Here is a 17,699-nt window from a genome sequence, read left to right on the forward strand (position 1 = left end):
TGAATTTGTTCCAAGTTACTTTGCCCCACCGCAGCGGAGCTCTCCAAGCATCACCGAAGTCCTCGCTTTGCAGTATCTCCTTTTGAGAAAATTCAGTGCCGGGAGGGCGGGAGGAGAGGAAGGCGGTCTGCCCCCGTTTCAGACCAGAGCTCCCTGGCTGCAGCTGTCCCCCCAGAAGCGGGCGTGATCCCCCGCCCGCCGGACCGCAGCCGGGCCTGGCCGCAGCTTCGCTGGCAGCGCTCAGCGGCTTCACCGGGGACCTCCCCGCACCCCGGCGGCCGGGAGCCGGGGCAGGGCGGGAGCTGAGGCGGGGCAGGGCGGGGGCAGCTGCGGGGCCGGGGCGGGGGCTGCGGGGGGCGGGAGCGGGGGTGTGCGCTGCCGGCCCCTCCAGCCGCCGTCGGATCGAGCTGCCAGGGAAAGAGCGGCAGCAGGAAGCCCGGCCAGGTTAACCCTTTGGTCGTTGTTCAGGTAATCTCGTTTTCTTCTATAGAGAGGTTGGCGGGAGGAATTTACTCTGGATTACGCATGCTATTAACTTGCATTTAAAAGAGAGGTAGGAGAAATGAGGTAGGTTTATTTCGCTACGATTGGGCTAAATCCGAAGTGATACGGCAGTGCCAGTCAGCAAATCTGCAAGTAAGTAGTGAGTGCCGTGGTTTAGCCCCAGCCAGCAACTAAGTACCACGCAGCCGCTCGCTCACTCCCCCTACCCCGATGGGATGGGGGAGAGAATCGGAGCAGTAAGAGTGAGAAACACTCCTGGGTTGACATAAGAACAGTTTAATAATTGAAATAAAGTGAAATAGTAATGATAATAATAACAATATAATAATGATAATAATAATAATAATAATATACAAAGCAAGTGATGCACAATGCACTTGCTCACCACCCACCGACCAATACCCAGACAGTTCCCGAGCAGCGATCACTGCTCCCCGGCCAACCCCCCACAGTTTATATACTGAGCATGATGTCACATGGTATGGAATAGCCCTTTGGTCAGTTTGGATCAACTATTCTGGCTGTGCCCCCTCCCAGTTTGTTGTGCACCTGGCAGAGCATGGGAAGCTGAAAAGTCCTTGACTAGCATAAGCAGTACTCAGCAACAACTAAAACATCGGTGTGTTATCAGCATTCTTCTCATACTAAACCGAAAACACAGCACTATGCCAGCTACTAGGAAGAAAATTAACTCTGTCCCAGCCGAAACCAAGACAGTGAGTCAAGCTCCATCAAAGAAATAAGGCCAGCTTAGAAAAATAGTGACACTGAAGTTAATGCTTACACGTGGTATCTGTTTATATGCCCACTTGTCTGAATCTGAATCATATTTTCACAGTTTTCTCTGCAATGCGGGGACTGGAACTTATCAGTACACATATATTGTTATCAGTTATATTTGATTATATATGCATGCATACATGGAATCATCTTATGTAAATAGAAAACGTGAGGAGAGACAGCTTTACAAAAAATAAAAAGACAGTTAGTGATAGTGCAGATGACACTAGTCCAAAACCAGAATTGTCATATCCTTAACAGGTGTTACATTTAGCACACTTGGACAAGACATCCGATATCTGAATAATTATGTTCAGGAGCAAAGCATTCAGTCTGTTAAAACCTATTTCCTTGATGTCTGGCCAGCCCAATTTGGCTTATAAATTTATTCATCCAGCTATTGCTTCTCATGGACATCGCTGTCACAGGGGAAGTGTGGATTACAGACAGAGGTACAAGACGTGCCCAAGTAGTGCTGGAGGACGAACAATAAGTGCTCCTCAGACCAAGGTTGGTATCTGGATGGCCCCCTCCCGTCTGCAAGGTTCCTTTAAGTGTTTTTAGTCTACTGCTATCCATATAATTTTTTAAAGATGGTTCGTGATACTAGCAGAGCCCCAGTTCTTGAACCAAAGCTGCAGTCTATGAATGGTTCACATGCGCATCAAACGTGGCTGAAATTGTGGCAGACTCAGCACATCCATGCTAATGAAAAGATTAATTACATGCGACTAGCCTGTTCCTAGTGCATCGGCTGGTTTGTTTAAAGCTAAACCAGCTCTCTCTGCAGTGCACTGTGCCTTCCTCATGGATCACCATTCTGCTTGTGAAGTTCAGCAAGTGCTTCTAAAATGAACGTGGGTCTGCCTCTGACCTTCGTGAGTGGTGTATTGTAATGGAGGAGGAAGTGGTGATGAAAGCAAATGGTGTAATACAGTGTTGCCTTACTGGCATTTGCCAGTCAGGTGATCATATCTGGTGCCCAGTTTCCCGTCACTTAACAGCATAAGGTTTAGTTGCCATCCTGTCTGAGTAAGTTGCTGCAGGAGCAGCAGGTTCTGATCATCAAGAAGCTGGACAACACTGTCACAATATGACATCAAATCTTGTCTTTTATTCTATGCATCATTCGTTCTGGAGGGCGAATCTAGTTTATCCTTCTAAGGTCATGTTGTGTGATACTCTAGGAAATATACAGACTACAGCTGGGGAAATTTGCACAATTTTCACAACCATACAGGGCTGGCAGAGTTCAAAATACTTCAGTTGGCAAGAAATAGATTAAATATATTTAAGAACGCGGTATTCCTTTGCAATATGGTTGCACTATTCATCTCATTGCTTTATTTGCTGCTGTTCAGAACCAGTTAGCGTTGTCAGAGACACTTTTCGTGGTGAACTGCAGACCTGTCGCAACAGGGAGGCCCCTTCTAGCCCATGTACAGCAGCAGACTGGAGCTAAGGCAGAAATGCAGGTCAGGGCCAGGATAAAGACATATTACTGGTGTCGAGATTGTAAGCATATAGTTAGGGTAAACCTGAGTTTGCTCAGGAGAAGGGTAAATACGGTTTGATGGAAACTTCCAGTCTGCATTGATGCCCTTTTGTCACAGGTTTGAATTCTGGTTAGTCACTGGAAGCTTGTTTGAGAGGACTGAAGCAGCAGGAAATCTCTACCCAGCACTGTGTGCCCAGAATAAATCAGCATACTGCTGTGGAAAATTGTTCTGATTCAGTTAGCACAATGTCAGGTTTCCTGGACCCAGGTCTAGGACACAGTATAGGATAGAGACCTAAAGCGAGTAGAGCGCAGCAAACAGGACTGTAGGAAATTAGACATGAATGTTGTTAAGACATGCAGCAAATCTTCAGCTGCCATTTTTGTCAATAAGGGCTGCCTTTAATTAGGTGTGTGGCTGTCTGTGGAGCCCCTCTATTATTGCAGGATACAGTACATTTGCATGGGTGTTGCAGAGAGGACTGGGCTCAAAACTGTCTGGGCAGGGGAAAAGTTCTAGTATAAAGGACTGTGGTGTCAGTGGGACATACAGTATCACCTCTAGTGCTCTTCCCCGCTGGTTCAGCATATAGGCGTGGGCGTGCTAAATTTTGTGGGAGGTAAGTTCAAGTACAGATCTGGATGTTTAAAACACTGAAGACAAGTGGTGTAGCAGCTGTCCAAGGACAGCCCTTCGTCATGCAAATTTGTTAGACCTAAACCATTCCTGACAGATGTTTGTCAGACCCATCTGAGCCTCAGTGCCTCCCGACACTACCTGCGGCTTCACCAACCATAATCAACAGGCAAGAAACTTTGATTAACTTTCTAGCAGCCTCTCTTTCACACCACTGCTTATAGAAATGAATTTGTGAATAAGGTTGAGAAGCTACCAGATTTGTGTGAAATCAATATTGATTCAGGGCTAAAATGAAACTATTTGAGAAGAACACCTTGTAGGACTGGGTTTAGATCTAAGGGGGTGGATATTCCTTGGTGTTATAGTCTAAATCAGCACTTAGTGAAAATACTGGGAAGCTGTCTAATGTACCACACCAGTACCAAGTGACTGTGGGTTGATTTATTCTGTATCATTAAAAGCAGTATTGAGTTCCATCAGTTTCCTGATCACTAGCTGATCACTACAGCATCACTCCTTTAAGGGTGTTCTCCTAAACAAAGGAGTATTTCTTCTATTTCCCTGTTGCAGGTCATGGCAGAAGAAGAGTTGCCAGGCGTTTTGGTTCTGGATGTAGGAGGAACTCATGGTGTGCTAGAAAACCTTGCAGCACTTTTGAAGGAACACTTCCGCCTTATCACCATGAAGGAATTTCTTGAAAACAAAAAAGAAATGAGCAAAAAAATCCAATCTGTTTTCGTGCTTGAGTGCAGGCCAAATATTGACCAGGAGCTTCTAGAAAGCCTGCCTAATTTAAAGGTAATTGGAAACTTTGGGGTTGGAGTAGATCACTTAGACTTGAAAATGATTTCTAACTTTGGCGTAAAAGTGACCAACACTCCACATGCCGTGGCGGACCCAACAGCAGACATAGGAATAGCCTTGATGCTGGCCTCTGCCAGAAGACTAGTGGAAGGTAATGTTTTAAATTTTCCTGGATCTTAGCTACTTCTTTGCTATATCTCACTTTTATTATGATACAGGTGATCTGTCCAAATCAGTATTTGGGATACTTTTACAGGGAAAATAAATTTCTGAGGACTCCATTTTCATTCTGAGGACTCTGCTTTTCCTATGTACTGCTTCTTTTTAAGGCAATGTTGACAAGAATAAGGCCTTTGTCTCAATTATGCGCTTAAAGTCACTTGTGATGTCCTGTTTGGAATAATGTCTGGGGCTTAATTCTCCTCTGGCTGTTCACTGGGTGGGCTGTTTATAGCTGTGAAAACTGAATACAAAATGCACCCAAATCAAATGTCACCACTTCTCCATTTCCCCTTGGAACAAGTGTTAGGAGCTACAGGAAAGTACAAAGCATTAGTGGCGATGTCCCCATCTCTAGAGCAGTAATTAGTATAACTCTTCATTTTTTTCCTGCTTCTGCAGAGTTTGTCTAAACCAATATGTTGTATTTCCAGAAGAGCATCAGCATTATTATTGAAAGAGCTGATAATCCTTTTGACAAAGTTATTCCAAACTGTACCACTAACATTAGTCTGTGTCCTTAAAGGTAGGTCCTTTCCCCTCATGCCCTTGGTACGCAATGCCTTTCAGGGGAAGGAAGGTGTCAGTAGAGACTATCACAAGAAGTGGCCTCTGTCTTCAGCGACTCATAGTGTTTCTGTCACCGCTGCTCCACCTCTGAGCATGAAATAACACCTCTTTCCCCATGATGTTTTCTCACTTTGCATCTTGCTGGACCTCAAGTTCTTTGTATAAAAGCTCATAGAGATCCCTGGCTGAGCTGGAATTTGCAGTCTTCACCCTGACTCAAGCAGTGGGGCTGCTTTGGGTTGTGATCCAGGAGACAAATGGTGAGATTTACCCCAGCTGAAAAGAAGTGAAGTCAATGCTTGCGGGGTGGTAAGTGTCAAAGAAGCTATTTTTGAACTTCCAAGAAAATACTCCAGCCATGGAAGAGTTACTTCCCTGAGGAGCCATTCCTCCCAGCACAGTACGTGCCTGGAAGCCCCCCATGTTACTGACTCCAGCCCTGGCTGTTGCAGGGAACGGCACCATCCAGGCCCTTCTACAAACTGGTCAAAATTAGCAAGGATGTTTTGTAAAGGGTGCTGCAGAGCCCCACTGCTGTGATGGTGAGAAACTTTTTCTATCCCCCCAAACTACGTTTATAGTTGGTTTGTACCCATTTAGCATATATTTACATTCAGGCTGCCAGATTGCGGTTTCTCCAGACACGAAGTATTTTGCTGTTGACTGGCTGGGAGTGGAAGTAACCAGAGCGACACTTGGGATCATCGGGATGGGCAGCATTGGCTACAAAGTGGCTCAGAGAGCCAGAGCCTTCGACATGAGGATCCTGTACCATAACAGGAACCGGAGGTAAGAACATCTGGTATCTGCATGCAATTGTTTAGGGGGCAGTGATGGAAACCACAGCTCTGCTGTGTCCCTTATCTTCCTAGTGTTATGGAAATTACGCATACCAGCCACCATAACAGGGTTTGATGCTAGGTTTCTGTTGAATCGACAAGCTGAAAAGAGATTCTTCTATAAAGTGCTTTTTATTCATAGCACTACACTCAAGCTGGGTGCCTGCAAAGAGGGACCTTGAACAAAGAAATCCCTGGGCAATTATACCTTTACAATCTAATTTCCCCACCCCTCATGCGACAGTTTGGGCCAGTAGTAATATTACGGTCTGGGGTCTTCCTGTTCTTCACTGGGTCCTTTCATTGTCTCTAGATGGGCCGTTTCTTATCTCTAAGGTTGCAGCTTCTGTTAATGAATGTAGCTTCCTTATCTTCTGGCTTGAACCAGCTCTGGGGCCTTCTTTTACTTGACTAGGTAAAAATTCAGTATATCTAGGTGAGAGTTCACAGCTTGCAGCCTAAGGCTTCAGCAAATTTAGCTACTAATGCTAGGCAAGTTATGCTAAAAAATTTCTATGTAAGTAGTATACCAAATTGCACAATGCTAGGCACTTGTGGCAGTTACAAGCAGCAGAAGTTACAAAGCCACTTCCTTGCTTTGGCTCCCTACTACTCCCCTCGGGAAGCAGCTCCCCCTCACCTCCTGCACTCACTCTGTCCTGGTTAGCTACTAGCAGTTTGGAACAAGGGCCGTGTAACCTTTCTGAAGATGTTGTCCAAGCAAACGAGGCCTTGTGCCCTCCTTGTGTCCCCTGTTTGCCAGACTGTTCTTCAGGCTTCTGGCAGCATCCCTGGCCCACCCAGCCAGTCACCACTCTCCTCAGCCCAGCCAGATCATTCATCACACTGGCACCAATGACAAGGGTCTTTACTTCTCTTAGTTTTATAGTTCCCTTTCTTTCAGACTTCCCCTTCATTCCTTTTCCACCCCAAGTCCTAACTCACATGTCAGGCAAGGAGAGACTCTACAGGGATTGGCATAGACGCAGGAGAGAAGAATGGGGTCTGACTGCATCCCCAACCTCCTATACCTAATATCACCTATGTGCTTCGCTTTCACATATACATCACTCCTTCAGTGTCCCGACACTCCTGTAGCCTCTTGCTCCCTCTAGCCCACATCCTTCCCTCCTCCCCTCCACCATCCGTACCTATCAATGTCTTTTCCTTTACCTTGTCCTCAAACTTCTCAATCTCTGTGCTGTTCCAGATCCCTCCTAGGGTTGATTGATTGTTAAAGCCAGTTAGAAATAGTTGTGTCAATTTGGGGGGTGTGCATTTTTCCTTCAGAAGAAAGGAGGAGGAAGAGGCAGTTGGTGCCCACTACTGTGAGAAGATGGAAGACTTGCTGCAGCAATCTGACTTTGTTATGTTGGTTGTGAACCTGACTCCTGAGACTCACAGACTGATTGGGAAAAAGGAACTGGGGCTGATGAAACCCACAGCTACTCTTATAAACATCAGCAGAGGTAGGATGGTCTAAAAGCACTGTTTGTGGCTCCACAGTTAGTTAGTGGAAATAACTGAAAGGTTTATCATCACCAATGATGATACAAGGTACAAGGAAAAACATAAGTTTCATTTGGAACAGCTGCATAGAAAAGAAACCTCACATGGGATTACAGATCTGTTGGCACTGAACAAGCATGTAAGAGAGAGATTATAGTTTCAGTAAACAAATCAGAGATAAAAGAGTGGAAAGATTGAAGAGATTAAATGATTTGTCTATAATAATACAGGAAGTCAGTGTCAAAATGAGGAAAAGACTAAAACTGGTCATGTCCCAGGAAAAGCCTTATGCAGTGGACCATAATCCTTCTCTAATTAAAGATTAATAAATAAAATCTCTGTTTTGATTGGTTAATGGTTTTTAGAAAGACATTCTACTTTCTAACAAGATGAAGATCCTGTAATTTTTCTCACTAGCCCCTTGAGACCTTTCCCCACTCCCAGGTAAAAATGTGTTCAATAACATGTCACGATAGCAAGATTTCATTTCAATGCAGGTGCAGTTATTGATCAGGATGCATTGGTAGAAGCTCTCCAGAATAAGGTTATTAGGGCTGCCGCTCTGGACGTGACATACCCTGAGCCTCTACCAAGGTACAGAAACCTGTTTTCCATTCTAGTAATCTGAAATGTTTTAAACTGTGTTCAAAAGTGCGCTCATAATCTTGATCTCCATGGGGAGTCTTTCTCACTGTTTAAGGGCAAAACCTCAGCCTGTCTCACACAATCATAAACAAATGACAAACTGTTCGCCTTTCCCACGTCTGTCAGTTCTTTGCCAGCCTAACTGGCAAGCAAGGCAATAAGGCCAATAGAGAGGAAGAAGAAACGGGTAAGCAAACTTCCCACAGCTTTCTGCTGGTTCTGTGCTTGTGGCCCTTTTATCTCAACATGCCATTGCTGTTTCCTGAGGTTCAGTTCTTAATAACTAGCATGGGGTAGCTGCAGAGTAAATTCCCTGTGTAATACATTCTGTTTTTTCTGTTTCTTACAGAGATCATCCTTTATTAAAATTAAATAACATCATCATAACCCCTCACATTGGAACTGCAACAGTCCGAGCTAGCCGTATGATGGCAGAAGAAGCAATAGCAAATATGCTGGCTGTTCTCAATGGCCAACCCATTCCCAGTGAAGTGTTTCCCAAATGATGTGTGCCAGATGATATCACTAAATCTCATATGTATGGGAAGGCACTATTTCTTACAGTACCACTTTAAAAAAAAACCAACCTGTTCCTGCACTACTCTTGTTGTCATGATACTGCAAAGCTGTTATCTCACTAGACTTGATCTGTACTTATTTACAATTCTGAAAAATAAAGTGGAACTAATAAAAGGCATTTGTTTGAAGATTTTAAACTGAGCAGTTATGCACTTTGGTATCTTCAGTCCATTATTTCAATGAATACCTGTGTTCTGTTTCCAGTACTTGCTGCTACATAATGATAAGCAAGTATACCAAGCAGATTGTGTAACACTCTCAAATATATGAAAGGTGAATTGAGCATTAATTCCCTGCAGAAATTTGACTGTATCCTGAAACACTTTTCAGCCAATATTGCAATATTCTGTTTTTATATCAAAACACTGAAGAAAGCAGACTCCTTTGAAATGATCGTAGGCCTAAGGTTTTGTAATGTAAGAAGAGCTCTGCTTCATCTACATGTTAAAGCAAAGCAAAGCAAATCACTGAAAAAGTATCTTTGATTTTCCTGAGGGGATCCTTTGAAAACCAAGTAAACTGCAAGAGATTTAGTTCCACCATGCAGACAAAAATGATGCTTTTATCTTGACTGGCCATGAAACAATGGTAGGTCTTCCACTGAAATCACGTGGGTGAAGGCACAGCCTAAAGCAAAATTAGTGATCAGTCCTAACTTCCAGCCCAGGGCCAAGCTTTTTCTTACATTCTCTTTCCTATGAGCATGCAACAAAGTCAGAAAATTTAGTAAAAGGTTTGTCACCTCCATAAAATCTGGAAGCCTTTCCATTATTGTGCAATATGGTCAGGCTTCTTGAAGGGATGGTAAAATGAAGTTTTAGCACAGGTAGTGTAGACAGACCAAGAGTTAGACATTCAGATGTTAATAGTGAAATATGACTAACAAGACAACAGCAAGTATTGCTATAGGGGATTCCAGGATCTTCAGTCCTCAAACTGCTCTCCCCGCAGCTCTTCGCAAAATTCCTACGGAAAATCAATGGTAGCTGTAAATAGTCTATTAAAGAAAAAAAAAAGCACTGTCAATTCACAGACCCTCCAGGAACCACAAACAGATGGTCAGTGATTCCTGCAAAAAACCCACATGCTTTAATTTGAATGCATAAGTCCTTCTTGGAAAACACTTGCCCAAGCATCTATTATTTTGTTAACTTATAATAGCCTCAGGAGAAGGCACTGCAGTTAAGAAGTCACTGGTGTCTCTTCAAGACAGGAGGCTGCAAAAATCTCTGCAATGAGGCATTTAAAAATTAACCTGGTAACTCAAAGTTCATGTTGAAGCTGTGCAATTTATTTTCATGAACTACATTTGGTCCAACATTTTTCTAAACTACTTAGACATGGTAATTTGTGATTTCAGGGTAGGGACAGAGATTTATTGTTTGAGATATTTACTAAGATATTATTATCAGACTACTGATGGTCTGAAACTAAGTAATTAATGAGAAATAATTATGCGTTATGACCTTGGTGGCAGTGATATGAAACCTTACAGACCATGAGGGACAGACCTTGTTCAGGCTTGATGATGTGAATACTTCTGTGTGTGTGCGTGCGTGCATGTGTGTGTATAGTTGGTAGTATACTTAAAAGAGCTGCTTTCTTGTCTTGGTTTGTTTACCTCCCTATCTAAATATGTGGTTTATAAGATCTCTTGTCATAGATGTCATTAAATAGGACATGAAAGTGATTATTCTTTAAAATGTCTGGAAATAATTATGTGTGTGTCTTCTGACGCTTTGTATCTTTCTTCTTTGCGCAGATCATGGGAGGAGGAGAGCTACCTGGGCTTTTGGTAAATGAAATCGGTGGCATACGTGGGATACTGCATGGCCACATGGCATTCCTGAAGAAACATTTGTACCTCATCACCATGAAAACAGAAAGCATATGATTAAAAAAGGTCCAAATGGTTTATCTGTGGTATCACAAATCAGTCATTGACCAAGAGCGCCTTCAGAGCCTGCCAAACTTGGAAAGTGATTGCAAATTCAGGAGTAGGGACAGATCACCTGGACCTGAAACCTGTAGCTAGTTTTGGTGTGAAGATGACTAATGCTCCACGTGCTGTTTCTAGCAGTACAGCAGATACTGGGATGGTTTTGCTGCTGGCATCTGGTAGAAGACTAGTGGAAGGTTATATCTCAATTCTTTTGTGGCTTCTAAAAATCATGCAAGATTTACCTACCATTAACTTGGCTTTTCCTGGAGTTACCTGTAGTGCACATAGTTTCACATAAAATGTGAAAATCTAGATACGTTGTGTTGGCAAATAGAATAATTGGTATTTTCATATATTTCATATATCATAAATATATCTAAATTATTACACTATACACAAACATACATAATATATATTTCAACCAGGTATAAATAAAATCATATGAGTTTATTATTCACAGGTCACCAGCCTGGGTTGAAAATACTTGAGCAGAATCTAATCACATTCAGGTGGTGTTTCTGTGCATATAAGTTTATTTTCTGTGTTGTAGAACTTTCCAAAATTTTGCAGTTTTAACAGATAATTATGGAAATTACCAAGTAGTGATTTTTAAAGAAGTTGAACTTTTCTTTCCAAGGAGAGTGGCAGAGGTGAACAGGAAACATGTTCTTATTCTAAATAGCAAAACCATCATCTGGTGCTTCCAAACTCTGCAGTGTTACTGGCGAAAATTCCCCTCTCGCCCCTTCTGTTCTCTTTTCACTCTCAGATCATTACCTGCAAATGGCACTCAGAGACACTTTTGTTGCAAAACAGGTGCAGTAGTTGACCAAGAGTCCTGGTGACAGCTCTGCAGACTGGTGTCATCAGGCTGCAGCTTTGGATGTCACCTACCCGGAACCACTGCCCAGGTTGCCATCTCTCCTTATTTCTCAGAAAGGACGCGTGAGCCTTGCCGGAGGCAGGGGGCATCCCTGCAGCAGGCAGGGGTCTGGCAGAAGCAGCCCCACCTGCCCCTGGGGTGGAGGTTTGTGTAAAAGTGCCATGAATACGAATGGGATGCAGCCCAGATGTTGCATCTGATAACAAGCCAAAGGGAAACCTGGGCGCCAGGAAGCAGCAGGAGGGGGCTTGTGTGCCGTGGGGAGCATTAAACCCCTTCCACAGAATCACCATTTGAAGCTGCAGCAGTGCTTCACTTACAAATTGCTTTATCTGAAGGTGCAACTTGCCATGAATGGGTGGAAGCTGCTTGAGTCACCCCTTCTTAGACCTGCTGCATTGCCCCGAGGTTTCCCTCCCAGCAGGCTTGTTTCCCCAATACAAGGCTGAAGTACTGCAGATCTCTTGGGCCCAGAGGCTACTTAGCTTCTGTAAAAGGACACCTCTACCAGAATGGTGCCTCATGGAGTTAACTGTGCTGGCTGCATTTTGGGTTAGGGTGAGTTTGGTCTTGTTATGTCTGTGTGCCAGGACATCACTGTCCATTATCTGAGTCGCATAACTACAGCTCAGACCATTTTGTAGGGTTAATGTGTCAGAAGGGCTTAATCCTCTCTTCTGACGTAGTTCAAATTGCTGCCTAATGGCAAAAGTCTGCTTCCGGACAAAGCATGGTATAAACTCTTAACATGTCCTTTTAATGTCCAAAATTACTTGAACACAGGTGATCAGGTTCTGTGGATGTAAGTGGGACTTGTAAAGTTATATTAAATTAACTTTGTGTTTAAATACAGTGCAAAAGCCAAAGAGGAGTCCTCCTTTTTATTTGGATGAACAACAGTAGGTAACTTAACTATCTCTTTTTTACTTTCTTCCAGAGATCATACATTGTTAAAAGTAAAGAACGTCATTATAACGCCTCACCTCAGCATTAAAACAGACAAGGCCACCTATGTGATAACAGAGGAAGCAGTTGAAAACATACTAGCAGCTCTTAATGGTGTCCCCATACCCAGTGATTGTCTCTGCATACCCTAGCTGATGTGCACAAGGATATCACAGCTCTCCTTTTATTCTTCTTTTTCCCCTCATCCGCTCTAAACGTTTTTATTCTTATATTTTCCCTGTTAAGAGAAATCTATTCCAAGTGGGCACAGAAAGCTCTGGCTGGGTTTCACATGTCATTAAGAAACAGCTTTTATATTTTAATTTCCTTGCAAAGTGGAGGAATACATTCCTTTTCACTTCCAACCATAGATAGATGCATGAAGGTTTTAAGTGGCTGTGGGAAAAACTACTTCTCCTTGCTAATGCACTTACAGTTCTTGCTAGGCTCCCTAGTCCTAAAGAAAATGACATTTTAGATTACATAATTCACTTTGTTCCCATTCTATTAGCTATCAAAAACAACAAAGCAAGCTACCTGGCTACAAATACTATTGGTTTTCCATATGGAAGTCTCCATTTAAACTAGCTCCTGAGATACAAAATGTTGAGGCAAAAGTCAGTTTTCAGAAACATACTCAGAATTACTTCTTCAAAGCAGACTGGATTTTAGAAGACAATTTGAAGTACTAGCACTAAGGAAAATTAGCCTTCAAGATGAACATGCCACTATGTTTGTAATACCAAATCTATGTGCAGTCTACCTCCAGATTTTCAACTTTGTGCAAATACTTGGAAGAACACTTGGAGCCCTCTAAGCCTCCAGCGCCATTAGTGGGAACACAAAAGTCTATAAAAACACATGCAGCATTAAAATCCAAATCTATAAGTTTTCCTTTGTATCACTGCTTCTGGACATTTGCAAGAATAATTATATTTGAGACAAAATATAACAGGGAGCTTCAGTATTGTAAAGAGAAAAAAAATACTTTGGCAAATTGTTTTTGTGACTGCCATTATTATAGAAAAAATAAAAATCCCATGGTTTTCCTCCACTAGAAATAGCACCTATATTACAATTAATCATTCAAATTCCACAGGAAAAGGATCTCTTTAAATAGAAGAATGCTCATCCATCTCACTAAAGCTTTGCAGGAAACAGTTTACTGTCCTCTCAGTTGTCTTTATGTACTCTTTTTTTCTTAATACAAGTCCAAAAGACAAATAAACCAATACAGAACTCAAAGTGGCAGTGCTATGCATTTCATTATATAGTATGACTTTATGAATAATATGATTATTTAATCTATCAGTAAAATTTATAAGAAAGTTGCCATTTAGTGCAGCTAGGATTTTGCCTGTAGTCTCATGCATTTTACCGAGCCATTTCCACTTCCTTTTTCTTGCAGAAGGTTGTCACTGGTGCTTGTCAAAAGACACCTCCTTCCACCAGTTTAACATATGATGGCAGTACCAACTCTTGCAGCTCAGAGAAACAAGACATTGCAGCTTTTCAGGAACAGCAAGTTGGCTGGCAAGAATTTCACGAGTGTCCCAGGTACCTCCCTGTTCTTGAGGCACAGGCACCCAGTATGCCTTTCACAGTCACCTGTATAACCTTGACAAAAATAAGTTTATTCTTTCAAAATAAAAGGCTAAGCAATAAATTACAGAGCTGAAAACAGAGCTACAAGAAGCTAAAATACCAGAGAGAAAAAATACCTTTTATTAGATCAATATCCTGAAACTGGAAAAAACACACAAGGTTTTGCACATGCAAACTTTTCTCCAGACATGAAGCAGGCATAAAATCTGATACAGTACTTCGCTTCTTCATAAAACAACAGAACATGCTTGGCATTTGCTTGGAGTTTTACTTCTACATTTGCAGATATTTCAAGAATCTGAGCTGATTAGTTACAGAAGTGCTCCCTGCCAGTGGGGTGCTTTAGACAGGAAGACACAGCACTAGACAACAGGATACCTGTCAGTCACTGGAGTGATGGGTTGACTCACAACACCTAATGACTTGGCATTCCACAGACCGGAAATCATCACTTGAAGGACAGCTTCCCAAAATGTATTTGGGAAGCAACTACCTCTCTTTTCAAATTACATTGCAAAAATAGCGCTTTGTTTCCTGCCTTTCCTTAATCCATAAATATTTATTGAAGGTACCAAATTAACTGACATACAGTTCAGGAAACCTTCCTGTGCTTACTAGATGCTGTTTCCCATCTCTGCTATTCTACTCAGATTGTGCTTGGAAAGCTTGGATCAAATTATACAGTTACTAAAAATGCATCAAAAAAATGCAGTGGCCACATGAGCAAAGAGATGATTCATTACAGTTCACTCCATTGATTCAGATTTGTTTGAAACATTTTGACAGGCATGTCAAATGTCAAGTACTGACAGCAGTATGTGATCTGGCATTAAGTGCTGCTACAGTAGTCTACTGGGAAAGCTGGCCTTACCTGTGGCAAGCAGATAGGTTAGTGATAGCACTTTACGATGGTTTAGAGTCAGTGCCAATAAATGCATCGCTCGAGCTGGCCTTGCCTGAAACAACAAACTCATGAATATAGATTTCCCACCTCTGCTTTTTTTGTCCTATGAATCCTGGTCACATATTAATACTGCTTTATAACACGTAACGTAGACATGGGAAATGTATGTCCTTATCCAGTTTCATGCTTAAGCTAGTCTATACATCCCAACAGGGAAATGTATTACATGACATCACACAAAAGTCTTCTAGGCTAATGCAATACTTCAAAAGTCTAATCCTAAGAAACAATTATTATGCAAGCACCTTATTAACACTGCAGGCATCAGCTCGCCCTGCAGTACTACAGGTACACCAATGGCAATATTTAATAATGGGAATTAGTTTACAGACTGTGCAATACTTCTCTCCCCATATTCACAGACCTCATTAATTTCAGAGAACTTTGTCACAATGCTGGTAGTAACACATCCCTTTCTATAACAGAAAACTAACAGCACACTGCAACACTATGTAATTCAGCTTAAGACACTACATGGAGGTCTTTAAGGTACTCTACAAATTAAATCTACTTAGAACATGGTAGTGCACTGGTGCAACACTCTCATCTTGTTTTACCTTAATCAGACTTAGCTTATGGTAACCGTTGTTTGGTTGGTGCCCACACTCCACTTTCTGTGACATTCTGTGTCCTAGTAATTCAAACAGCTCTTCACTCACTCAAAATATAAATGAATTCCTGACCTCTTCTGTCATGTATGTTGCTATACAGATGTATCTTCTCCTGAACCATAACTTGAAAATTAGATGTTTGAGTTACACAAAAAAACTTTGAAGCCATCTGATTCTCTCCACATCTAACCAGATAACAAACCCATTTTCTGTGCTTTTGATATGCGTGTCCTGGATTTTTGCTTAAAAAAGAGTAACATTCCTTTGACTATTATTTTGGGGGCTCCTCTGACTAATTACTCTTTCATTTTGTTCAGTCAAATTTGTTGATTTGCTATACAAAGGGAAAAACTACTGTGTTGTCCTACCAAAGTTTTTTTTCACCTTCAGTACTCAAAAGTGGTAGACCTCCTTCCTCAATCCATAGCTAGAATGACTTGTGTCTGTGAGAGGGACTTTACAATGGTCCTTTGATCTCAGGTATTGCAATACAAGCAGTAAGTTAAAAGATCACCCATTATGTCTTAGCAGCAAACTTGGAAGCAGCTGATATGAAACAGGGAATGTGGAAAGGTTTTAGGGTTTGTTGTTTTTTTTTTTTAAAGAAGAAAATTCAAGTAGACTTAACTAAGAGTCCAGTTCATATGCTGCAACTCCATCTCACTAGTTAATGAGTTTTTGCTTTAAAGTTTAACTGTCTGAACTTGAAATCCATGTAAGCAAATGAAACTCAGAAATCATCACCAGGATAACAAGAACAATGTATGGTTTTGTATAATTATTACAACACTTTGTCATACTTTATCTTTTTGTTAGTCATTTTGTAGAGGATTTGGTGTTGAACTTAACCACCTTAATGCGCAGCATATCAAAATGTGTTTGGTAGAATTCAGGAAGACACAATTTTGTAATCCATTCTTTTGCAAAGCACGACTGTAGTCAGGAGAGACACAGCAGCACGCAATTGCTGGTTATTTCGTAGGGTGGGAGGAGGGAGAACCCCAGTGCCAGCAGCAGCAGTGTTTTCCCAGCTCCCGAGCTGTTCTCCCCGGAGAAGCTGGGCACCTCTCGGGTGTCTGCTGAGCACCTGCACAGCAAGGGGAATCGCTCCAGCACAGGCTGAGTGAACACAGCACTGAAGCTGTACTTGGCAGCCTCCATCACCAGGGATTTACAGTCGAAGTAACCTTGTCAGGAAAATTTTCAGGCGTTTCTCGGCTGGGACAGGCACAGGACTGCCTGTAGCTGGGGTACCAGCCGCAGCGACTGAGCACCTGAGCCCGGCCCGGTTGCTTAGCTCTCCAAGGGCGGTTTTGAGGGTATTCTCAGAGTCATTTAGGTTGGACAAGACCTTCATGCGTGCAATGAGATCTGGCACTCTGCTGGTCAGAGACAACTCTTGGTGCCACGTTAACTCGCGTGCGAATAGCGCAATGACCAACAGAGACCAGACCCTAGCTGGTATTCAAGCACAGAAAGAACGGCGTGCGTGACGTTCATGCAAAATCCTGATTACTTCGTAATTACTAACAGCGCAGATACACTTTTAAAAACATGCAGCTCTTCGTGAGCGCCTGCTGCTCTCTCTCGGCTCCCCCGAGGGGTTTGGGGTACACCTCCCGCCGCCCCGGCACCTCCTCTCCTCCCCCCCCCCCAACCACCGGCCCGCGGCAGCACCTCCACGGGCGGCGGGGCGCGGGCGGGCGGATGGACGGACGGACGGACAGCGCCAGCTTGGGCGGCCGGCGCCGTGCCAGCTTGGGCGGCCCCGCTCCGCCCTGGCCCTGGCCCTGGCCTGGCCCTGGCCCTCGCCCTCCCACGGCGCGGCGGCGGCGAGCGGGGCCGGGCCGGGTGAGCGCTGCGTGCGGCGCCGCGGGCCGGGCCGGGCCGGGCCGGGCCGGGCCGGGCCGGGGCAGGGGCGGGGGCGGCGGCCGCGGCTGCCCGCCGCCCCCCGGGGGGTCCTCCGCGCCTCGCCCCCGCCGCAGCCCCGGCCGCGACTCGACGGGAGGTCGGCGGTAGGCGCGGTAGGAGCGGGCGTGCGGGGCACCGGGGTCTCCCGGGGGTCTCCGCGCCCCGCCCGCCCTGGCTGGGAGCGGGAGCGGGAGCGGGAGGGGGATCTCGCCCGTTCCGTGCCGTCCTCCAGGAGCGGACCGAGCCCCGCG

General features: G+C 43.7%; 1 protein-coding gene and 1 pseudogene across 2 annotated transcripts; both read left to right on the top strand.

The window, feature by feature from the left end:
- Positions 1 to 436: 436 nt before the first annotated feature.
- On the top strand, positions 437 to 8,697 carry LOC104033789 (putative 2-ketogluconate reductase). 2 transcript variants are annotated; one of them, XM_075705513.1, is made up of 6 exons: positions 437 to 468; positions 3,993 to 4,377; positions 5,633 to 5,804; positions 7,145 to 7,323; positions 7,861 to 7,957; positions 8,358 to 8,697. In XM_075705513.1, exons 2-6 carry the CDS (start codon positions 3,996 to 3,998, stop codon positions 8,512 to 8,514), a joined length of 987 nt encoding a protein of 328 aa, XP_075561628.1. In that variant the 5' UTR covers positions 437 to 468; positions 3,993 to 3,995; the 3' UTR covers positions 8,515 to 8,697. The 2 variants fall into 2 exon arrangements, with proteins under 2 accessions (XP_075561628.1, XP_075561627.1); XM_075705512.1 differs by lacking the exon at positions 437 to 468 and adding an exon at positions 1,594 to 1,794.
- Positions 8,698 to 10,352: 1,655 nt separating this feature from the next.
- LOC142592875 (glyoxylate/hydroxypyruvate reductase B-like) lies at positions 10,353 to 12,509 on the top strand (annotated as a pseudogene).
- The last annotated feature ends 5,190 nt before the right edge of the window (positions 12,510 to 17,699 follow it).

The sequence above is a fragment of the Pelecanus crispus genome, chromosome 2, assembly GCF_030463565.1.
Source record: "Pelecanus crispus isolate bPelCri1 chromosome 2, bPelCri1.pri, whole genome shotgun sequence".
Taxonomy (NCBI): Eukaryota; Metazoa; Chordata; class Aves; order Pelecaniformes; family Pelecanidae; genus Pelecanus; species Pelecanus crispus.